At 42.8% G+C, this 25,217-nt stretch overlaps 1 protein-coding gene and 1 pseudogene across 1 annotated transcript in view; one reads left to right on the forward strand and one right to left on the reverse strand.

The window, feature by feature from the left end:
- Positions 1-790: 790 nt before the first annotated feature.
- Positions 791-25,217, reverse strand: part of YPEL2 (yippee like 2) — a 62,054-nt gene continuing 37,627 nt past the window's right edge. Inside the window, exons 3-5 of the mRNA XM_027034255.2 lie at positions 8,308-8,351; positions 7,119-7,227; positions 791-2,781 (exon numbers count right to left, since the gene is read on the reverse strand). Coding sequence (XP_026890056.1) covers positions 2,692-2,781; positions 7,119-7,227; positions 8,308-8,351 — 243 coding nt within the window. The 3' untranslated portion in view covers positions 791-2,691. The remainder of the gene's footprint in view (positions 2,782-7,118; positions 7,228-8,307; positions 8,352-25,217) is intronic.
- Positions 12,542-13,902, forward strand: LOC106989956 (glyceraldehyde-3-phosphate dehydrogenase-like; annotated as a pseudogene).

Genomic DNA, 25,217 nt, shown 5'->3' on the forward strand with positions numbered 1-25,217 from the left:
ACCCACTGGATGCTCAATGGGTAATAGAAGAAAGAAAGAAAGAAAGAAAGAAAGAAAGAAAGAAAGAAAGAAAGAAAGAAAGAAAGAAAGAAAGAAAGAAAGAAAGAAGAGAGAGAGAGAGAGAGAGAGGGAGGGAGGGAGGGAGGGAGGGAGGGAGGGAGGGAGGGAGGGAGGAGAAGAAAGAAAGAAAGAAAGAAAGAAAGAAAGAAAGAAAGAAAGAAAGAAAGAAAGAAAGAAAGAAAGACAGACCAGAACCTGGGTCTAACTGAAGCCTGCTCTGATCCATGCAACAGTCAGAGGCCTCATCCCCAAGGAGCAACAGTGGCACATGGGTCTCTTCTCCCTGTTGAAAATTCTAGGGCACCCCATGTCTGGTTTCTATATCACCACACTCCAGTTTTAGTTTCACAGACAAAACACCTACCCATGTTTAACCCCCATTTTCTTTCTATGAAAAGGAGTATCAATAGTCAGGACTTTCCCCAAGCAAAGGGGCTTATCAAAATCCATAAATGAAGGCCACTACCTTCAAGGGAGACAGAAAGAGGGATCTATAATTTTTGTGCTGGCAAGCCAGCTTAGGAATGTGAAAGTAGAAAATGGTTTTTATTGAGATCTTGGCCCTGGGAGCCAGAAGACCTTTTTCTCTGGGAGTGGAAATGAAATACTCCTTCTGAACCTCATTCTGCTTTTTAGCAATGTGGGGAAAACTTAACCTCCCCAGGATACTAAAATACTGAAAGATGTGGACTAAAAGCCTTTGGGAACAAGATTCAATTTCTAAGAATCCTTTTTTTTTTTTTTTTTTTTTAATTGTCTTACAGAGGTGGTCTACAGCTAAACCTGGAGCCACCTGGTTTCCTGTCAGTCCCACAGTTCACTACCTCCAGGGCATGACCACGCCTACCTCGGGTCCCCCTTCTGCAATCAGCACACAGAGACAGAAAAAAGCATTTCCACCATGGATCACTCCCTAGAGGAATTTGTTTGAATTCTGGAAATGTTCTGGGTTGGCTGCTTGAATCTTGATTATTCAATTTTATAGATTCTTGCCTCTATGAACTCATTCTTTTTGTGACTTTTTAGGTGAATTTTTTCTATAGGATCAGCCCCCTTTCAAGAATGAGATACTCTAACATAACCTGCACATATCTTAATAATTACATTTTCAGTCTAAGCAATAAAATTAACTCAGTTAAATGAGTTTCGGTCATGCACCATGTACTGGCTGAAGTGTTGTAGAAAACACTTCATAGTGTTGGTTAACTATAACAAACTCCTTTCTCTCATGAGCTTTATAGGGATTTGTTCCCCACTTCCCTAATATAATCAACTTTGGTTTGGGAGATGGGAGGTGGGGGCTAATATCAGAATTTATAACTTGATGTTTGACATCATATCTAAGCCCTCCCCACTGCTGGACCACTCTGACAATTTCTCTCCACACAAAGCATTCAAGTCCAAGGAGAATAGCGAGGGGCATGAGGAGTCTACTGGCTGGGTTATCACTAAGCTCAAAGCCTTGGGACTTTGTTTTCCACAATCTACAATGATAGAACTGGAGAAAAACAACCAAAACTCTATGTACAAAGAATTGCTGATCTCACTGAAGCCATTGCATACCAAAGTGGAAATATACACTAACCTGTAATGGCTCAAATCTAAACTATTCCCAGCATTTCCCCACCCCACCCCCTTCCTTGCCACAATGCTCTTCTCTTATTAAGGGTCAGGAAAAAAAGGTCAGACAGAACTGCTAGCTGGTTCTACTTTTTTTTTTTTTCTGGCCCAATATCTGAGCCATTTCTGTAGGAGCTCCCAAACTACAGCCCCCTTTGTTCCCTGTTCTCCTCAATTACTGATTTTACTTGGTTGGTGGTCAAAGCCTTTGGGATGTTTGGATCTTGCACCCATTGCAAAAGGCAGTCTCCCATCCTCTCACCAACAGTGGCTGAAGAGGCAAAGAAGATTACCTGAAGGGGCACTGAGGCATCAGAGTTATCAAAACCATCTGGGCTTTGCACTCTCTGCTGCCAGGACACCCCCAGCCGGACCCAGGAGGACCAGGCCCCTGTCCCACTAGTTAGGGCGCATTCTTGTGCTCACATGCTAACTGGACACAGCTGGTTCAGGAACAGAGCTTCTGATCAGAGAGAATGCAGTCATGAGGTATGTTTTTTCTTTGTCCTTTTAGACAAGTCGATTATTTCAAGCCTAAGTTACCAGGACTCCAGGAGCAGCACAATTTTGTTCCTACCTCTAACGTCCCGTCCACTGACCAGCCCTGGGACCCTCACGGCTCCCCATTTCCTTCTTCCTTGCACCCCCGTGCTGTGCCACTGCTCTCCTGACAAGAGGCCATCAAGCAGCTCTTAATGAGCCCCAGGGCCCTTATCAAGGTGGGCTGCCCCATGCGGTCAGGCATCTGTTCCTTTCGTTGTTTTGTTTTCAGCCAACACTAGAACAGAGAGAAGCCAGGATCAACTCACAAACAGATACAAAGCAAAGAGACAGAGAGACAGCGATTTAGAGGCCGGTCACCAGAAAGACGGCTTCAGGGTGGGAGAATGCCCCAGATGGCAAGGCCCCTAAATGGATGGAACCAAGTGTTCAGTCACTCTCTCACGCTTGGGTAGAATGTTTGGTTGGATGGCGTTCACGTGGACGCTGGGGTAGGTGGATACCCTCCAATCAGTCCCAGCCATTGTCCTTGATCATGTGTGCTAGCTCAATGATGTATTTGCCTTCTTTATATTTCTGGCTGCTTTCAAAGGCATGTTCCTAGGAGACACAAAGGAAGAGAAAAGACACCAAATGACCAAAGACAAGTAGGTGATTTTTTTTTTTTTGTAGCACAGGAGCAAAGGCAGGTCAATGACAGGGATCAGGATGAGCTTCAGCCAGACTCACTGGGAGAATTCCCACCATGCAAACGTGCCAGGTCGCCTTCACTTAATACAGTTCTGAGGCAGCACCAGGACCTTCTCAACATTTACAATGGAGTTTAAATATTTTGCAATTTAAATGTTGTAAGTATTTTCTCAATATTTACCATAGAATTTCTTCAAGATCTATGCTCATTTAAGTCTTTGCCCAGGGGCACCTGGGTGGCTCAGTCGGTTACTTGACTCCTGATTTTGGTTCAGGTCATGAGATCAAGCCCCATGTTGGGCTCCACAGTGACAGTAAGGAGGCTGCTTGGGATTCTCTCTCTCTGCCCCTCCCCTGCTCGCACTCTCTCTCTCTTTCTCTCAAAATAAATAAATAAACTTAAAAAAAAAAGTCTTTGCCCAAATGTCACCATCTTAGTAAAATCTTTCCTGAATATTCTACTTTAAAAGCACAACTTCCACCCCAGAACTCTCTCTTCCCCCATCTCTTCCTGTTTCATTTTTCTCTATAGCACTTATCATTCTCAAATATACAATATAACCTCCAGGTCTATTTTACATATTATCTCCCATTACTACAACATAAATTACATGGAAGGCAGATATTTTCATTTATTTTGTTCAATGCTGTGTCCCTTGTGTTTAGAAGACTGCTTGCCATATAATAGGTCTTCAGTAAGTAACTATGGAGTGTGTGTGTGTGTGTGTGTGTGTGTGTGTGTAAAATCTGAGGGGAACTTGGTTTCAGATGCTAATCGGAAATCTGCTCTAAGGATAATGTATCTATGAAGTTTATGTGTTATAATTCTCAATTGTACTTTGTTACACTTAGAGAAAAGACACTCAGGGAGAGACCAAAGTATGGTGAAGTCAAATAGGTCTCTTTTTTATTTATCTTTCTGTTTCTGTGTCATGTGTGTTAAGTCTGTTTTTCCTTCACTGCCTTTCTCTAGGGAGAAAGGAGCTATGTGAACTCCAGGTTGAAGAACCCAGCAGCCCTCAAGCCCCCACTCCCACCCCACCCCCCCCCCCCACCCCAGCTGCCAGGCTTCCGGAGGAAAAACTCAATATAAACCACCTGGCCAATTACCATCCTAAATTTACGGCACTGTGGGTGGGCTCCCAGGCTAGTAAGCCCCATAGGAAGAAAAAAAAAAGCCCTGCATAGGTATAGGATCAAAGAGATATTTTATTGACAGGCATAGATGAATAAAAATATCTCAATGTATTATCAGAAAAACACTGGTCATCACGGTCATTATGGCTAAGTTTGGTGTGCAGAAACAGTGGATATCAGCTGCTGTTCTGAGTATTCCAAATTAGTAAGTAGCTAAACCCTACTGTCCATAGGTTCTGGGCAGCATGTGTATGAACTATATCTTCTGTCCTAGAGCTCCAGGGATTTGGGTCCCAGAATGAGAGCTCAGACTTGAGTCTCTTGCTGAGAGAGGAATTATTCCACAAAGTGGAGAGGGGAGAGGCCCTGAGAGAGAAAGTGCAAACACATCACACACATGCAAGAGCTGTGGGCTCAGCAGTAATTTCCCTGACACTTCATTATTCCTTGACTCCGTGTGTGTGTGTGTGTGTGTGTGTGTGTGTGTGTGTGTGTGTGTGTGCGCGCGCGCTGTGTGATGTATACACAATAGAGGAATGTGGTTCGAGAATACGACCTATTGTTCCATGGTAGCATGTTCAGGGTAGGCGGGAGGTAGAAAGAAAACTAGGAAAGTAAGACTATATCTCTATTGAACAACAACAAAAAAGCCAAAAGAAAAAAACATTTAATAGCCCCCAAGCCACAGGGCACTTGCAAAATGTCATAACTGGATTCCAGGGGACAGAGTACTAGATCTGAAGTCTACAGAAACCCCCAGACCTAACCCCATTTCTGTTTCCTGACACCAGAAGCATCACTTAACCACTTTTGTTTATGACTGAGAACTTTCCATTTATAAGACTGGGATAAGTGAAAGTACTTCACAGGATTACTGTGAGGGTGAGAAGAAATAATGGAATGAAAGCTTGGAGCACCAGCCTGGGACATGAGAGGTAATCAATAAATATTTGGGGAGATGAATGCTTCTCTATATCGTCCTGTGATATCACGATACTTGTCAAGCTGTTTTATGTCTACCTGTAGCTTTCCTCTCTCATATGATGACTGTAAACACCCCTGAGGATAAGGATTAGATCTCATTTACTTTTGTATCCAACACAAAGGCTTTTAATAAACCTTTGTCAAAGGAGTGAATCATTTTATGCGAAGTAAAGAGCAAAACCAACTAACTCAGATTTATCTTCCGTCTATAATCCTGCACATCTTTAATGGAATAAGATGACAAAAAAGGTTGGGAAAACAGAAGGGCAGAAAATTTCTAGATCCTCAAAACCAGAAATGTGGCTCCTAGATCACCCAGAGAGGGCCAGTGGCCATGCAGGGGTAACAGAATAGCCAGGACCAGTTTTTCCCACAAGGAGCAAATCAAGGCAACTGTAGGGATCTGTGACCATCTTGCCATCATGAAACATACCAGCTAGGATCTTTCTTTCTAATTCTGAACATTTCAAGGGAGATGTGAAAGATGGAATCCAGGGGTGCCTGGGTGGCTGAGTCAGTTAAGTGTCTGACTCTTCATTTTGGCTCAGGTCATGATCTCACAATTGGTGAGATCGAGCCCTGAGTCAGGCTCTGTACTGACAGTGTGGAGCCTGCTTAGGATTCTCCCCACACCCCCTCCCCCGCCTCTCCCCTGCTCATGCTCTCTCTCTCAAAATAAACTTTAAAAAAATATTTTTTAAAGTAAATAGACTTCATATTTTTAGAGCAGTTCTAGATTCACCGGAGAAGGCAAGGAGGCTTTCCCTGTATTCCCGGCTCCCCCTAATGCACAGCCTTCCCCAAAGTCCTGCAACCTACAACTGCACTCTGCGGGAACTTCTGACCACTCCTCCAGGCTCTTCCAAAGCTAACTATTGTCTAACTAACTGCAGGTCATATGAGCCAGCTTCACACTGACCCTGTGCAATTGACAGTACAGGGAATTTATGGCATTTTACATGGAATAAATTGTCCTCCCAAAGACAGGAAGACTCATTTCTCAATATTCCCACAATGATAGGGCAGAAAAAAGCACATGAACATATTTGCCAATAATAAAAACATCTGCCAAAAATAGCAATAGCACAAGTTTATTTTCATTGAACATCTATACCTCCTCTCACCCCAGTGAAGTGCTCATCCTAAGTACCAACAAGACGTTAAAAATATTTGTTGAGGGGCACCTGGGTGGCTCAGTCAGTTGAGCATCATCTGATTTCAGCTCAGGTCATGATCTCATGGTTCATTAGTTCAAGCCCCACCACTTTGGCTCAGATCATGAGTTCATGGTTCATGAGTTCAAGTCCCATATTGGGTACACTCCTGTCAGCAGGGAGCCTGCTTCAGATCTTCTGTCTGCACCCCCCCACTCCAACTCTGTCCCTCCCCGACTTGCACTCTCTCTCTCTCAAAAATACATATTTAAAAAAATACTTGTTGAGTAAAACAGCAAAGAAATGAACGTCTAGTAGGAAAAGTCCATCCATGACTATATTTGACAGTGGACATTAATTAACATGTTTGAGGATACCTAGCATAGAGCCTAGGGCCTGGGTAACATGTTCTGAGAACATTTACTGGAGCAAAGAGCATGGGCTCCACAGTCAGACTCCTGGACACCTATATACTGGTTTGGCCACGTAACGGCTAGGTAACATTAGATATACCATTAACCTCTCTAAGCCTCAGTTTCCTCATCCATAAAATAGGGATTAAAATATGAACTACTTTCTAAGGATGCTGTGAATATAAATAGAATAATGTATGTCTGGACCACAGTAAACTGTCAGGAAATGGTATATGCTACTATTATTATTATTATTATTATTATTATTATTATTAATTAAATTGAAAAGCAGGTGTGTGTGTGTGTGCGCGCGCGCGCACCTGTGTGTGTTTGTCTCAGGGGCAGGTGTGAAGGAATGAGTAGAAGGGGACTATCAGAGAAAAGGGAAGAAGAGTGTGGTAGACAAGAGTGTGCTAGGAGTTGCTCTTTGGGCCCAGTTTCCTGTCCTGGACTAAGATAATCCCACAAGGCCATAGGAAGACAGTGGAAGAAAGAAATCTTTTAGCATGAGGCTCTCCCTTCCTCCCTCTCACTGCCAACCAGACTCCTCAGTACTTACATATTTCCAGCCCAGAGTGGTTTTGCAGTTTTCACAGTAAATGTCTGCAACTGCATGCAATCCTGTTAGCAACACTCGCTCTTCTGCAGGCCCGCAGCCCACATTAACTCTGTGCCAAGGGACAGAGAGAACGGGTAGTTAGTCACACATTCATCATCAGTCATTCAAGCTGAGCTTGCAGCAAAAAAAGAAAAAAAACAACTGAGCACAGATGCCTCAAGAGAAGCCAACACCAAGAAGGGCATCATTTAAGACTGAGAGTGGTAACAACCCTGAAAAGGTAACCACGTGGAAACATCACCATTGAAATGATTTTGAGATCTGCAAGTTCTGATTCAGTGAGTCTATGAAAAATAGTCTTCATGGTTGAGACTTTGCTTGGAATGTTTCTAACTAATGCTTCTAACCCAAGGGGACAAACAGATGGCCACACTGTGAAGACCATGAGCTGAGTCCTCAGCTCAGAGCTTACTGAGGACTGAATGCAGCCAAACATGGCAACATGACATCAGCACCATGTTGTCCCAATTACAAGGATGAACGAGCCCCATATTATCTCAAGCTGAACATGCTAGATTTCCATTCTCACAGTTTATCAGGTTTGTGTGAGCTTCACCCTCCTTTCCCAAGTAAGAGGCTATGAATGATGTGCCCAGCAATGATGGAAGGCCCTACAGGCTGCAGTCAAGGAGACTCTTCACTAACCAGGCCTTTCCTCTAGCCTGAGCTCCTGCAGCAGACATCGGGGTCTGTTGTTTGACCTCCCCTGTTCTCCAATGACTCATGGTTATGACCCGGTTATGACCATGGTTAGACCTGGTTATGAAGCCTCCATGATGAGGCTCTCAGAATCACTTCAACTTCTTCTCTGTGAGACTATATAGCCCTCCGATCCTCTTATGTGCTTACTATGGGTAGTAAATGTATACTTTTTAGCCAAAGATGCTGCAAAATATATATATATATATATATATATATATACACACACACACACACACACACACACACACACACACACACACACACACACAAAGATAACTGGCTTCTAATTGTAGAGAATAATGTTCCACAGGGCTTTTATTGTGGCAGAGAAGGCAGGGCCCAGTGTTGAATTAACACTGAGGGCTGCTTTTCCCCCACCCTGCAAAATTTGCACCAAACAACGGATGTACCATTCAGAGACACTTACACTGAGTTAAAGAGGTATGCTCGTCCTTGACTTCCTTGGAACGACTGAAATGCAAGAAAACAAATCGATAGTTAGATATCCATTTCACCCACCCATTTGGGAAACCAGCCCCAAATCACAACAATCATGACCTTCCAGGATTGACACAGCAAAAAAAGAGCACTGAGCCATTTAATAGTCCAGCTGGCAGACAGCATGGGGGAGGACATGAGGGCAGAATAAACAGAGCTAAGAGTTTGGGCCAGCCCACACTTGGACTGTTTTCACTAGCCCAGGTGAGGAGATACAAAAACCAAACTCCACAATAGAATTGAAAACTTCTTCCCTCCTGACACCATCTGTTTTATTAATACCCCCGAGATAATCCACATTGGCCTTTCCTGGATCTTGGTTTCAGGCATCTGTGCTGGCCACAGCTTTACTCTGAGTTGGCTAGGGAAATCAGTGTGTGCACTCTTGCTTGCCCTCTTGGTCTAACCCTGCAGAAGACAGCAAAGAATCCCCAAGGCAAGAAAGAATAAACCACTAAACCTTCACTCCTCACTTCTGGGAGATTCTAACTGCTATGACAGTTACAATCCTCCTAAATTCCTTTTGAGGTGTAAGCAATTTGATCTCTAGATCACAGGAATGCTCATCAAGCAGCAATCCCATTTTAAATTCTAGCTTAAATATGAGCTTCTTTCTTCCAACTGAAGGGGTAGCAGGCAATAGGAGAAACATGAGCCAGAACTTGCCACACAATTTGGCATCTACTTCCATTAACACAGGCCCTATCTGTGTTTTCCTCCTCTGGTTACATTGAAATGTCTGGCTGACATGAGCCATCCGTGTTCTGCATTGCTGCCTGCATTTTTAATGCGGTCTGACAATCGTACTCTGCATCAAACATCCCAGTCTTCTCTGAAAACCACTCTAAAAACAAACAAATAAGGGACTCTCTCATGACCTCTACTGCTCAGTGGCTGGAGAAATCCGGTGGTGGCTGGTTAATAGATGACCAGAGGGTAGGAGAGAACCAGACAGGACACAGATCACTGCACACCAGACAGCCATTGTCAGAAACGCAGGACTACAGGGATCAGTGCTGCCAGCCAGAAAGAAAGACAAAATTTTTGACTTGTGGAAAAACTGCCTTTGGGGCAGCTAGATTGCTGGTTGCCCAACAGAAAAATGTACCAGAAGCCTTTGCTCTCAGGTGGAGCTCCAAGCCGCATGCAGATGTTCCCCAGCTGCTGCTCAGACCCAAACCAGCTTTCTTTCCTTTGGGTTTTGGAACATTCCTGAGGAACATAAGAGCTCCAGACTGGAACTGAGCATGAATATGAGTGTCCCAGCCTCAAAATCTGGAGGTCTGTGCCACATGTTTGGAAGAGACATGTCCCTGTGACACAGATTATGGATTTGCACAACCTGTTAGTTCAGCCTTGGAGCACTAGGCACCCAAGCACTGCCAGGGTAGCGAAAGCCTCACAATCTGGCCCCACCAACCTCTGCGATCTCTTCTCTTGCTGGAGTGTCCTTTGCTCTAGTCAGGCCGAACCACGTGCAATTCCTGGAATTTTGCGTTTCAACAACTTTGCCCACGATATTCCTTCAGATGGGGAGGCTCTTCCACCTGACCTATGCTAGGCCTGGGCTCAGCTTCCTCTCTTTCATAAGGCTTTCCCCGACCTCTCCCCCCAGAAGAGACACGTGTTGGCACCCATGTACTGGACACCTCTTGTTCCTTGTCTGTTCCTCTTTCTTAGTCCTTCACATACTGGATCTAATTTATCCGCTTATTTTCTAACTCCTTCACTAGATCGTGAGCTGCCTGAAGGTACAGGCCATGTCTTCACTGTCTCTCTGAACCCCTACCACACAGCACATGATCTGACATACTGTAGGTTTTATTATTTATCCCACAGCTAAATTGCCTCTATTTGCCTTTTTTTCTCTAAACAGTTTTATTGATGTACAATGGACATAATAAAGTGTGCATATTTTTTTAAATATTTATTTATTTTTGAGAGAGAGAGACAGAGCATGAGCAAGGGAAGGACAGAGAGAGAGGGAGACACAGAATCTGAAGCAGGCTCCAGGCTCTCTCTCGGCTGACAGCACAGAGCCCAATGTGGAGCTCGAACTCATGAATCATGAGATCATGATCTGAGTCAAAATAGGACTCAACCTACTGAGCCACCCAGGCACCCCTAAACTGTACATATTTAATGTGTACTATCTGTATGTACCTGTGAAAACATCACCACAATCAAGATTATGGACCCAAAAGTTTCCTCTTGTCCGTCTTCATCGTAGATAGCCTTTTCCTCCCCTCCTTGTCCCTTTCCCCACTCATCCACAGGCAGCTGCTGCTGTCACTACAGTTTGTATTTTCTGTTTTCTTATAAATGAAAATCACACCCTATGTAGGGTTTTTTGGTCTGGCTTCTCTCATGCAGCGTAATTCTTTTAAGATTCATCCATGTTGTTGCATTTTATCAAAAGATGCTTCCCTTTTTACTGCTGATTTATTCCATTCTATGGATTTATAAAATTCCTTTATATTTGGTTTTTGATAAAGGATTTAGACTAGTCCACCTCCAAGTCCCCTCCCAGCTCCAAAATTATACTTCGTATGATTCCATGGTTCTAAGTTATGGACAATCAGGAGAATCATCCTCTAAGAAACATTTGTTATGAACTTCAAGTTCAGTGCTTAGAAAAATGGGGCTATGGGAAAACAAATGCTAGAAGAAAGCAGACAGGAAAATGACAACACAAAGCGACACAGCTCTACCATCTGTAACCAGGCAGATGGATTTGTTTATCAAAGAAATCTGTTTATCAAATTTATCAAATTTGTTTATCAAAGAAATATAGATTATCTACTATGTCTAGGCATAGGCAGGAATGCAGGGAGAGAGGCAGCATTGTAAGACTTTCCAGGGTAGTAGTATTCCCAGAACATATACAAGACAATCAGGGTAAGGAAAAAACACTAAATTTTTAAACTATTTTTATCTCTAAAAACAAACAAACAAACAAACAAGTAAAACCAGAGTTTCAACAAACAGCCATAGAGATTGCCACTGGGATCTTCCCTGGGCTAGTATGTGCCATCTGTGTACAGAAATCTACAAGGAGGTGTGGGGCTCTCATTGAATGTGTGTGTGGCACTGACAATGGTACCCTTCAGCCTGTGCTTTTAGCATATTGTGAATACTGTTGTTTCTGTGCAATAGGATGACAATAGTGAGACTTAGCTTGTAAAAACAGGATATTTGAACAGTAGGATCCTTGCAGTTTTTTTTGTAATAGGATAGAGCACCACAAAGAGGTTCACGCTTATATCAAAGTACTTAAAAATGTAAAGATAAGTTATGCGTTTTTCTTTTGCAAAAAGATGAGCATTCCAAGCTGGGCTTTGCAGTAAAAAGTAGCTGCCAGTAGTACAGTACTCTGCAATATTTTCCAAAGAATAAATTTGCTAAATCTGCCCCTTCAAAGTAAAGGTGACATTTTAACAGGGAATGGGAATGTAACTTGTTTTCAAAGGGAATTTGTGCTATGGAGAGAACTGGTATTTGGCAATGTTTTCATTTAATATGCTCTTTGTAGTTGAGAATTGATATGACTATACAAAAATTGATTCAAAACGAATGATTGAGAAGAAAATGCAGGTGGAAATCTTTGTGTTAGAAAAGATGCTATCCCAGAAACAATTTATAAAAGAAAAAGACTGCTAAACGAACTTCATCAAAATTTTTAAACTTTTACTCTGAAAAATAGTTAAAGAGGAAAAGTTAAGCCATAGACTGGGAGAAAATATCCGGAAATCACATATATGACAAAGCGTTTGTATCTGAAATATATAAAGAACTCTTAAAACTCAACAATAAGAAAGAAAAAACCCAATTTTTAAAATGAGCAAAAGAGACATGGCTGGCTCACTTGGGTAAGTGTCCAACTTGGACTCAGGTCATGATCTCACAGTTAGTGAGTTCAAGCTCTTTGTCGGGCTCTGTGCTGACAGCTCAGAGACTAGAGCTTGCTTCAGATCCTGTGTCTCCCTCACTCTCTGCCCCTCCCCCGCTCATGCTCTGTTTCTCTCTCTCTCTCTCTGTCTCTCAAAAATGAATGTTAATTTTTTTTTTTTTTTTTTTTTAATGAGCAAAAGAAACTCTCTGCTTCTCCCCATTCAACAGACATTGGCATCTTCTGGTACAGTGCCAGCAACATTCGAGACAGGATGGTGAAGGCTGGAATACATAGATTTGGCCATATTGGGTGCCTGGTCACCAGGGCTGCTTTTACCTCTGGCAAAGTGGATACTGTCACCATCAATGCCCCTTTCATTGATCTTGACTACATGGTCTACATGTTCTAGTATGATTCCACCCATGGCAAATTCCCTGGCACAGTCAAAGCTGAGAATAGGAAACTTGCCATGAATGGAAAGCCCATCTCCATCTTCCAGGAGCAAGACCCAGCCAGTATCAAATATGGTGATGCTGATGCTGAGTATGTTGTGGAGTCCACTGGGGTCTTCACCACCATGAAGAAGGCTGGGGCCAAGAGGGTCATCATCTCTGCCCCTTCTGCTAATGCCCCATGTCTGATGGATATGAACCATGAGAAGTATGACAACTCCCTCAACCTTGTCAGCAATGCCCCCTGCACCACCAAAGGCTTGGCCCCTCTGGCCAAGGTCATCCATGACAACTTTGGCATTGTGGAGGGACTCATGACCAGTCCATGCCATCACTTCCAACCAGAAAACTATGGATAGCCCCTCTGGGAAGCAGTGGCATGATGGCCAAAAGGTTGCCCAGAACATCATCTTTGCTTCCAGTGGTACTGCCAAGGCTGTAGGCAAGGTCATCCTTATGCTAAACGAGAAGCTCACTGGCATGGACTTCCTATCCCCACTTACAACATGTCAATAATGGATCTGACCTGCTGCCTGGAAAAAGCTGCCAAATATGATGACATCAAGAAGGTGGTAAAGCAGGCATCAGAGGGCTCCCTCAAGGGTATTCTGGGTTACAGTGAGGAACAGGTTGTCTCCTGAAACTTTAACAGTGACACCCACCCTTCCATCTTTGATGCTGGGGCTGGCATTTCCCTTAATGACCACTGTGTCAATCTCATTTCCTGGTATGACAATGAATTTGGCTATAGCCACCAGATGGTGAGCCTTATGGTCCACAAGGCCTCCAAGGAGTAAGCGCCCACTGGACCACCAGCCCCAGCAAGAGGAAGAAGTAGAGAGAGGCCCTCAGCTGCTGAGGAGTCCTTGCCCCAGCTCATCCCCCAACACACTTGAGAATCTCCTGACTTCCAGTTTCCATCCCAGACCCTCTGAAAAAGGGGAGGGACTTGGAGAGCCCTACTTTATCGTGTATCATCAATAAAGTATACTGTACCCAGTCAAAAATATTAAACATTTTAAAAATTTTAAATAAGGGGCGCATGGGTGGCTCAGTTGGTTGAGCGTCCGACTTCGGCCCAGGTTATGATCCCACGCTTCGTGGGTTCAAGCCCCACGTCAGGCTCTGTGTTGACAGCTCAGAGCTTGGAGGCTGCTTCAGATTCTGTGTCTCCATCTGTTTCTGCCCCTCCCCCACTCTGTCTCCCAAAAATAAACATTTAAAAAAATTTTTTTTAATTTTTTAAATAAAATATAAAATGAGCAAAAGATCTGAGCAGAATTCCCCCAAAATAAACAGATGGTAAACAGTCACATGAAAAGATGCTCAGCATCATTAGTCATTGGGGAAAGTGCAAATTAAAAATACAATGAGAAATCACTACACACCTATTAGAATGGTTAAAACTTTTTAAGCTGACAAAAACAAGTGCTGTCAAAAATGTGTAGGGGCGCCTGGGTGGCCCAGTTGGTTAAGAGGCTGACTTCAGCTCAGGTCATGATCTTACTTTTGTGGTTGGGTTCAAGCCCCGTGTCTGTGCTGACAGCTCAGAGCCTGGAACCTGCTTCAGATTCTGTGTTTCCCTCTCTTTCTGCCTCTCACCTGCTCACGCTCTGTCTCTCTCTCTTTCAAAAATAAATAAACATAAAAAAAAAAAAAAAAAAAGAATGTGTAGCAACTGGAATTCTTTTATCCATTGCAAAACAGCATAGCCACTGTGGACAAGAATTTTGTGGTTTCATTTACCCAGGTTAATTGAAAATCTATGTTCATGTAAAAACCTGGAGGAGAATTTTTCAGAGCAGCTTTATTCATAATTGTCCCAAACTGGAAACAACCTAAATGTCTCTCAGTTGGTGAATGGATAAACTGATACCTCCCATTTAATAGTAGTCTGTAATAAAAGGGGACAACCTGTTGATATACATAACAACATGGATGAATTTGAAATGTATCAGACTAAGATCAGTGGTTGCCAAAGGTTATGGGTAAAGGGAGAGTTTCACTATAAGGAGTAACATAGGAGATGGAATTGTGATCTTCATTATGGGGGTTACAAGACCATATATTTGTCAAAAGTCATAAGACTGTATACCAAAGAGTGAACTTTACTTTGCAAAATTAAAAAAAAAAAAATTTAAGCCAATAAAAGTAAGTCATCTCTGAAATCTCCCATTGTACACTGTTTCTTTTTTAGTGTTTATTTATTTTTGAGACAGAGACAGAGCATGAACAGGGGAGGGGCAGAAAGAGAGAGGGAGACACAGAAACTGAAACAGGCTCCAGGCTCCAAGCTGTCACCACAGAGCCCGACGCGGGGCTCAAACCCACGAACTGTGAGATCATGACCTGAGCCGAAGTCGGATGCTTAACCAACTGAGCCACCCAGGCGCCCCTACACTGTGTTTCTATATTTGTACAATTAGGAATTATAAACAATTTCCTAATACTCTACTTAAAAGTATTCCAAACAAAGAGTCTCGGGTTTGAAGCCTTGTTAAAAAATACTTTTCTGCAAGTTTGCAAGAGCAAGCACGAAGTTCAGCAAAAACCTTTGTGTGATTGGATAAAATGGGTTGGATTGCAGGAATCATGATTTTCATAAGCACAGACATGCTAATGTTGCATTTGAATCTACCTTTCTTTGTAAGGGACTTTTTGACAAGGGAAATTGTTTAACTGAAGCACTGAAATATACTCTCATTAAGACATACCTTAGAATTAACTGTATCAGAAAGTGATTAACGGTAATTTTTTTTTAAAAAAGAGCATGTTAAATCATACCTTCAATAAATAAGATTTGAAAACATATTTGTAATTGTTTTTTCTTCCTTTTAAATTATATTAATTATTTAACATGTCTTTGAATATATGTTTCTAATGTATATATTACATAGAAGTACATGATACCACTTATAAGCTAAATATCCATATATTAGGAGTATATACTCAAACATCTTACTAATAGTGGTATGTGATTTTTAAAGTTTTGGGGGTGCCTGGGTGGCTCAGTCGGTTAAGCGTCTGACTTTGGGTCAGGTCATGATCTCACTGTTTGTGGGTTCGAGCCCCCCGCGTCGGGCTCTATGCTGACAGCTCGGAGTCTGGAGCCTGCTTTGAATTCTGTCTCCTTGCTTTCTGCCCCTCCCCTGCTTACATCCTGTCTCTGTCTCTGTCTCTGTCTCTCTCTCTCTCCCTCTCTCTCTCTCTCAAAAATAAATAAACATTAAAAAAAACTTTTTTTAAAGTTTGGAGACCACTGCTCCGGGGGTTTCTGTCTACTTCAGGGCAGGACCTACGAGTAATTTCCTCTAGCCTGGCATAGCTTAGAATTCCTAGAGAGTAGGGGTGGGAGAGGACACAGGGCATAGAAAAGAATGACAGCCAGGCCCAGAGGTGCCTCTCAGGGCCATTCTGGTTCTTCCAGGCCTGTTCTACGAAAGTCAGCTTGCAGAGGCCCACACTCTGCAATGAGCTGTCTTGGAGGCAATATCTACTCAGGTACCCCCTGAATAACTGTGAACCTGTTTCCTCAGCCTGGTACTCAGAACCAGCTGAATTTCCTGGGGCAAGACTTGGGAAGCTCTTCTACCATGGCTTCCACTCTGGGCCTCTGCCAAGTCAACATTCATGATGGGAAAAACAGCCATTGAGAACAACAGGCATCTTGCAAATAGACAGAGACAAGAATAGCCCCGGCTGGGTCACTGTATCCTGTGGGGCCCAGCCCAGCCTGGCATAACCAGGCACAGCCTGGCACTCCCTTGAGGGAGGGTGGTACCAAAGGTGGGGAGACTGAAAGGAAGTTAAGGAAGCAGTTAGAATGAAGCAAACAGAGTTTCAGCCCAGGAGATCCCAAACAGACTGTCAGACACATTTGTTTGCTGTCATTACTGCTAGGCAACAAGACAGTTCTTTTCCATGTTGTGTATCAACCAAGGCTGGTGTTCAGGACTCCAGGAAAGGTTTTCTGTTGTTGTTGTTTTTGGTGGTGGTGGTGTGTGTGTGTGTGTGTGTGTGTGTTTAAATTACACAACGCTTTTCTTCTGTCCTTTAAAGGAAAGTAATAGTTCTAGGCGCAGCCCTTCCAGCCAGCTCAAAGGAACGGAAAGCGCTTTGAGTTTCCTGTTTAGTATCCATAACCACTGATTTCTGGCCCCTTTGAAAGTCTGGAAGGCAGCAATTCCTTCCAAAAGTAGGAGGACCATTGAAAATGAATACTTTTGGAGGGGGAGCAGGAATGGCAAAAGAGCAAACATGTGGGTTCCTTCCCCTTGGTACAGGCGCAAGTCCTCATGCTTGAGCAGACTCAAGCATGAAGTCCTCCTAGCATGAAGCAGAGCCTCTCCAACATAGGCCCTCTTCTCTCACGGGGAAGGCCAACCGTTTTCAACTGAGCATGTGTTGTCTCAGGAGATGAAGGACACAGATGTCCACCCAACTGCAATATCTGGGAGTGGGGAGCAAACGGGCATTCATAAGAGGATCTAGTCCTGACATCAGAAAATCAGGATCAAATCTTGGTTTTACACCTACAACTTATTAGCTACTTGACCTTGGGAGAATTATTCAGCCTCTCTCAACTTCCACATCTTTTACATCAGCGGATGGAAACAATGCCTATTTCATAAGGGTTCTGAGGATAATAAGTAAAACAAGGTAAATGAAGTCCAGAGTAAAAGGAAGTTCAGTTCTCTATCTTTCCTCTTTGGCCTGTTCAGAAGCCTAGAAAAGAGAGATGAAAAGGCCGATTCTAATCTACTTGGGTTTAGAAAATCCTTTTCTTTGGTAATTATGATCTCCCCCTTTCTCTATTATGACAAAAGGCAAATGTTCCACTCTTTGCAACTCAATGTCTCCATAAAAATGGAGGGATAAGACTGAAGCTCCCCATGATCCTTTCCAGTCATGTTCTGTGAATTCTTTAAAGCACTTAGCGCTTGCTTCTCCATCCTACCATCCACAGGCAGTGCGAATTACATGGGCTTCAAAGAAGTAGAGTGCTAGAGTCTGAACCCTGGCTTTGCCATGTACCAGCTACAGCCACTAACTTGAGCAAACCAATTGACTACTCTGAGACCGGATTTCCTAATCTGTAAAATGGGCACAATAAAATCGTATTCACACTTACACCAGCTTTCTATGAGAAATAAATGATACTGTGTATGAAAAATTCTCCATAAACTTCAAGGCTTTATATATATTTTGTTGTTGCTGTTACAATTTCTTTTTATTATATAGCTATAAAAGAACTTATTAGTACAAACATAAAGTTGAGTTCATTTTAACTGAAATATAATTCACATTACCATAAAAGTCATCCTTTTTATATGATTCAGTGGCTCTTGATATATTCATAAGGTTGTGCAATCGTCACCACTATCTAATTCCAGAACATTTCCACACTCCAAAAAGAAATCTCATATTGTACCAGTCAACTTCCATGTCCCCTGCCCCAACCCTGACAACCACAAATCTACCCTCTGTCTCCACGTATTTGCTGAAGGCACTATATACCACACTATATACTATCTCAGCAAGAAGGTAGCAGAAGTATTAGGTAGAGATACAAAGGAGGGTTAGCAAACCCCCTGCCCTAGGGGTGTTGGTTAAACATCCCACCTCAGCAGGTCTGACACTCTGCTGGGGAAGGCCAGGTCAGTCTTTTCTCCTCTTTCATTCTTTTTCCATCCATCGTCAAGCCCAGTGGAGCTTACCATTTAGGGTCAGGATAAGCCATAGGCTCCATTCCAAAGAGCTGAAACCCATGGCAAATAATACTGGGTCCTGTTTGGATTTCACTCTTGAGGAAGCACATGGAGAAAGCACATAATAAAGAATAATGAAAATGATGAAAACTTCCAGAATTAGAACCCAAGTGCAACTTAAAGAGATTAGGAGAGTTTAGCTAAGAGGGAAGAAGATTAAAGGGGATTTCTTCCATTTTCTCTGAAAGAAACAGACAAGGTAATGGACGCAGATGGAAATAAGAGAGACTTGGGTTAATTATAAGGGAAGAATTTCCTGACTCTGTATGATTTCAACACTAGGACACAGGTCACTAGGAAAGATGAGGAAAGAACAAAGCCATTTATATGTGTTTATCGTTTACCAAAAGCTTTCACATGTCTGTCTAGAAACGTTGACATGGGGTAGAAAGTCATGTGCGCTGACTAGGGGCAGAAGCATGGCCTCCTACAGGCCTCCTCCCCTGGCTCTGAGTTTTGTAGGTCTCCGTTCACTCTCACATTCCCTAAACAGATGGAGGGAGGGGTTGGGAAAGGACTGGCTCTAAAGGAGGAAATATCTGCTGTGTGGAGTCATAAAATTCCAAGGGCATGGGAGCATACATGATGCAAATGATGCAAGCAACGAACGGCAGACACAAAAGGTGCTGAGCGGTCTGGGCTCCACGTTTTATTGCTTAACAGGGGATATTCTGGGATCTAAGTCATTTAACAATCAGACCATTTACATTCACCTTCCTGTTGGCCTATATGAAACAGACTGCTTTTAGGGATGGCATAAAGAGCCTGCAAAGTCAGCTCCCTCATGGTGTCATGTCTGCCTGATGTTCAGTGGAAAGGATGCAGGCTTGGGAGCAAGCTGTGTAACCTTGAGCAAGTCATTCTGAGCCTCAGGGCCCCATCTACAAAAGGGAGAAACACAACGCCCTATTCCAAAAGGATGTTGTATTAAATGAATGCCTGTACGTAAAGCACAGTGCCTAGCTCATGAAACAGCATTTAATGTTTGTTTCCTTTCACACCACCACGGGCCTTCTGGATGTAAAACAGGATTTGCTGGACCAGTCTGGAAGAGCTGGGCTGTCTCACCAGTGCTTCCCCAGACTCTCTACCAAACCCCCTACAGCCACAGACCCCCACAGCTCCTCTCCCACACCTCTCCAAGTTGTTCTAAGGGCCTCAGATGTGGTTTGGGGCCGTGGGGCTGTTCTTTGTTGAACCAAGAGCAGATAAGACTCCCTAGTTTGTGGCAAAGGGTTAGGACAGTAGATGCCAATATAAACATGCAGCCAGTGGGAAAACAGATGCCGCCAGCTCTCAACATCCTGCATTGGCTCCTTGCTCTCCATAGAGAAGTCACAGAAAACATGCGTTCTTCAGAAAGACAAAGAGCAGGGGATTCCCATAATCAGCCAAACTCCATTCTCTACAGAAGAAAGCTGGACATGTCACCCTCATTAGGTCTGTTTGGGGAGACTGGCCTCTGAGTTAAGAGAGTAGAGGTAGTGGAATCAGACTGTAATAGCAGGCAGTCATTAATACTGGGGACTCTGCAGTTCACTTCAAATATAAAACTAAAACTTTTAAGGGGGCTGAAATAATGGAACTTAAATTTCTCTCAAAACCATCAGGTCTCTGAAAATAATTCACTATGAGCTGCTAAAATTAAGAAGATAATGCAAGTTGGGGGTGCCTGGGTGGCTCAATCGGTTGAGCATCCGATTTTGGCTCAGGTCATGATCTCATGGTTTGTCAGTTTGAGCCCCGCGTTGGGCTCTGTGCTGACAGCTCGGAGCCTGAAGCCTGCTTTGGATTCTGTGTGTCTCTCTCTGCCCCTTCCCTGCTCATGCTCTGTCTCCATCTCTCAAAAATAAATAAACATTAAAAAAGAAGAAGAAGATGATAATGCAAGTTAATATACCTAGGAAGGACAAACACCAATTTTTGGATTTATGTTTCAATCTACACTTCTGTTTCCAAAGCCAACTAGACACCAGAAAATGAAATGTCCTCACACTACAAAAGATATCTGATGTCAGTGGGTAAAACCTCAGACTCTCAAGGTAAGTCTTCCCCTGCAACCAATCCAGGCAAAAAGACCAGAAAAGGCTTCAGAAACCGAAGCCACACACTATGGTGGGGGTGCTCTAAAAACCTTTTCTAACAAGCAATCACTGTAGTGAAATTGGAGAGTTTATAGAAGAAATTAAGCAGGCTCATGCAATTGGAAATTGTGAAATAATAACAGTACAGTTGTATACAGTGCTTACTATGTATATAGTGCTTACCATATGCCAGGCAAGATTCAAATTGTTTTACATAAACCAAGTAATTTAATCTGCTACTGATCTGATGAAGTAGGTACAATCGTTGTCCCCATTTTACAGATGAGAAAATTAAGTCCATGGTCAAACAACAAATAGATGACAGAGACCAGGGAGTCTGGTTCCAAAGTCTAAGGGAGAATGAAGATGGGATAACAAGGGTGTTGTCCAGGTGACTCACTAAAAGAAAGGGGCCTAACAGAATTAGACTAATACTGACATCAGAATGCACAAAGCACTTTCACACACATTAACTAATTCAATCTGTAAAATAGCAGAGGAAACTGAAACCCAGGGCTGTTCAAGTGACTTTCCCAGTTTCACATAGCTTGTAAGTCAAGGTCAGAACATAAATCTACAGCTTTTGATTCCAAGTCCCAAGATTTTTCTAGAGTGTGTTCACCTGGAAAATCTGTCTCTTTGATGAAGAAGGATGGATCAAGTTGTCAAAATTGATGAAAATCTCTTAGGCTATTCAACTTCCTCTGCTCTGATTCCATATTTACTTAGCAACTGCCTAAATCTAATTCTCTCGCTCAAGTGGGTTTACCTTCAAGGAAGATAACACATAGTCTGAGCTTTCAGGATTATCTGTTCCATGTAAATTAACAAATCAGAATTCTGGTCTACCAATTAGCTTCCTGTGAGTTGTGCTAGATGAACTGCTTCACCACAACTTGGCCATTCTTCAGTACATAGGTAAAATTAAATGTGTAAACCTACAATGCTTAAGGCTGACTGAAGACCACCAAAGGAATGTTCTTTGCAACCCAACATGAAAACAGCCTTCTGCACTCACTACTGAGTGAATGATTCTCATTTCATAAGCTGTGAGAACAAATCATTAAAAGCAAAGAGGCCCATTAAAATCCTTTCTTTGGCACCTGGACTTCACAACAAGGAAAGAGCAGAGAACCCAGAAAAATGCTTGGGGAGTTAGCTAAAAAAAGAAAGAGAAAGAAAGACTTAACTAATAGCATTCTATAGGAATCTCCTGCAGTGGATTGCAGTTTTGGTATAGCAAAAGATCTCAAAACAAAACAAAATATACACATGACCGTATCCAGTTTTAATTTCATAGACCATTGGGATATGAAGGATCTCCAAAGGTCAGCCACTCATCTGATGCATGGCTGTCACCCACGTTTCTATCAAACCTCGTCCAGGGATAGGGAACTCTTTACCTCCCCAGGAAGCCCATTCTACTGCCAGTCACTCTGCCTGTCCCTAATTCCTCGTATGAGTTGAACTCTTATCTCCTGAGAGTTCCCAGAATGCTCCATCTTTATATCTTCTGGTGCCAAATAACACTTGGAGTGATATCTTTAAAGCTATAATCTTGCTTGCATCAAGGTTTCTTTGTATGGGCTGAACTTCTCCCAGCTTAGTAGCCTGGTATAATGGAAGAATTATATAGTTGTATGAACTAGATTCAATTCCCAGTTCTGGCACTTTCTTTACCATGTGCTCTTGGATATGTTCACCTCTCTGGTCTCAAGTTCCTCATCTGCCAAATGGCAGAACAATACCCACCTCACAGACAGTGAAACGCCTGGCACAGAACAGGCTTTCTATAAATGGCAGTACCCTTCCTTCTACCAGTTCCTTCAAATTTCTGTATGTGGTATGGTTTTAACCCTCACCAAGTTTTCCACTATCTTCTAAACCTCATTTTTCATTCCATCCTAGTTGTTCTCTAAATACCTTCAACACTTTGCTCTCCTGGAAATGCTAATCATAGCGCAAGGCTTTAAACAATTGGACTTCAGGTTGCATACACTATAAAGTAGACTGACTAACGTGTTCTTCCCACTGTGGCAGGAACCCTGTCCAACGTCAGGCTTTCCTCCAGTGAGCACAGTAGCATGCATCTACATTTAATCCCTATGTACACACACACACACACACACACACACACACACACACGGACTAGGTTTAGGAGTAGAGTTGTAAGAAATAGTTACAAAGGAAGAGACAATCATGGTGGGCTTGAAGAAATCACAGCCAAAGGGCTCTTACGAAAGAGACAAGAGCATATAAATGAGGATAGGGTGCTGGCCAAAGTGTTAATGCCGGGCACTGGTGATTCTAGGTATTCCTTCTAGAAACAGAACACGACACTGGGTCACAACAACCATCCTACACACTCATGCCCCTGTCAGGCAAGGCTAGATCATCTGCCTCCAACTGCATGATGTCCTTGGGCAGATCCCTGATCCTCTGAACTGGGAGTTGCATCATCTGTGAAATGAGGGGGTTGAGTAAGGTCTCTTTCAAGGGTGAACATTGTGTGAATCCACTTTCTCAAGAGAGTAAACGCCTCACACATTAAATGAGCATTTCTGACTCAGAGTTAGACCTCTTCTCTCATGTTTTTAAACTTCCTGTTTATCTGCATAAAAAGTCTTTTCTGTTCATCAGCTGGCCTATCTTATCTGACAATTCCTATTTTAGGACTCTCATTCTCAAGACATAGAAACTTAAAACCTTTTCACATATTCTGGTGCTCAACCTTCTTCCCTGGCCAAAACCAAAGCCCCAGACACATTGTAAGATATCAGGCATTGGAAAATCATCTCCTGGGCAAAACAGTTTTGTGTCGCATGAATGTAGTCTATGATTTAAAAACTGGGGGGAAATCTAGGGGCACCTGGCTAGCTCAGTCAGTTAAGCATCTGACTTTGGCTCAGGTCATGATCTCACAGTCTGTGAGTTCGAGCCCTGTGCTGGGCTCTGTGCTGACAGCTTGGAGCTTGGAGCCTGCTTCAAATTCTGCATCTCTCTCTCTCTCTGCCTCTTCCCTGCTCGTGCTGTCTCTCTCTCTCTCAAAAATAAATAAAAACATTAAAAAATAAAATAAAATAAAAACTGGGGAGAAATCTAAATGTCCAATAGTAAGGGTATGGCTTAGAATCTTGTGATATGATCCTAATGAGGAATACTGTGCCTCCATAATTATAAATCAACAAATATTTAATGAGCAGCTGTGCCCCAGACCTGGCTGGGCACAAAGAAGAATGTAGCAAGCTAGCTCTGCCCTGAAGGTGCTTATAATCTAGCTAAATAGAAAACAGGACTAAAATACACAAAATATGTATAAAACAATGTGTATCCTTGTGACACATTATGGACATTAAAGGAGTTTTTGAGAACATGAATGGAACTGAAGAAGATGAGATCATTTGGGGGGGGGGAGATTTAGCAGGGGCATTCCTTGGAGAGGAAGTAAGATTTGAAGAAACATAAGCACTTAGCACAGTCTCAGCACAACCCATGTACATATATCCCCATCCCCTTCCTAGGAGAGGGTAATAACTCCTTGAGAAGCCAGCAGAGGTCCCTAGATGTTTGCAATCATATCTTGTGTCTTCCATAGTTTGATACCACCTAAGGGCATTGTCTCAAGTATTATCAGTGTTTTATAAGTGAGGAAAGATAGCTGAGTGGGATAGAACCACTCCTGAAAGCCAGATCTCAAGAAGTCCCTGCCTCTCTTTTGGGCACCTACTTTGTTTTGAAGTGAGTGTAAGCATTGTCTATTGTGTACACATCTAACATAGGACATTCTTACCACTCCCCTTTCCACTAATTTTTTCTTATTGATGGGGGTGGACAGGGTGTGGGATCCTTAACAGCATTGGGCAGCAAATTTGAAAGCAGAACTTGTTAGTTTTTAAACAAGGACCAGCCAGTTGGACCACAGAGTGGGTGTTTCCATGCGAATTCCAGCACTTTCAAGTTGCTCCATGAACTGAGCCCAGCCAGGACAGCAAACCTTGTTGGGGTTTTTTTGGTTTGTTTTTTTTTTTTTTTTTTTTTTTTTTGCAGCCAGCTCTTTGCTTAGGTCTAGAGAGGGACTCAATTAGCATCATGGAAACACAGAGCAGATTTCAGAAAGGAAAGGTCAGCTAGCTGCAAGCCCTAGCATTTGCTATCAGCCATCTGCCAGGCAGGAAGTGCTACTCAGATCTATTTTTAATCATCTTCCCTAGGCGAGGGCTCCTGGGAGAATGCAGAGGCCAGGCTTATTCCAAGACAAACATTTAATTGCTACCTTTCTGTACACATTCTTAAATAGTCTCTGGATACTCAAGACCAACTTATACATAGATGCCCAGTTCTTGGGTTCTGTCATGCTGGCATCTACCTACAGGGTTGTATTTGGAGGCCCTAGTTGAGGACCTCTTCTTGAGGAAATTTCCTGACTGATAGATCAACTCCACATAACATAACAATCCCTATAACCAGGTTCCAGGGATTTGCTCTGGTTGCAAGTGACAGAGAAGAGAGAAGTTGTGGAAGTCCAGGAGCACATGTTCACTCCCGACAGCGGTGAGACTGGCAATGCTAACTGTGCAAACTTCCTGCTCATTTTTATTTTAAGTGCATCTATCTCTTCAAAAAGGTAAATTAAAACCAGTTTG

Source organism: Acinonyx jubatus, chromosome E1, assembly GCF_027475565.1.
Source record: "Acinonyx jubatus isolate Ajub_Pintada_27869175 chromosome E1, VMU_Ajub_asm_v1.0, whole genome shotgun sequence".
Classification (NCBI taxonomy): domain Eukaryota; kingdom Metazoa; phylum Chordata; class Mammalia; order Carnivora; family Felidae; genus Acinonyx; species Acinonyx jubatus.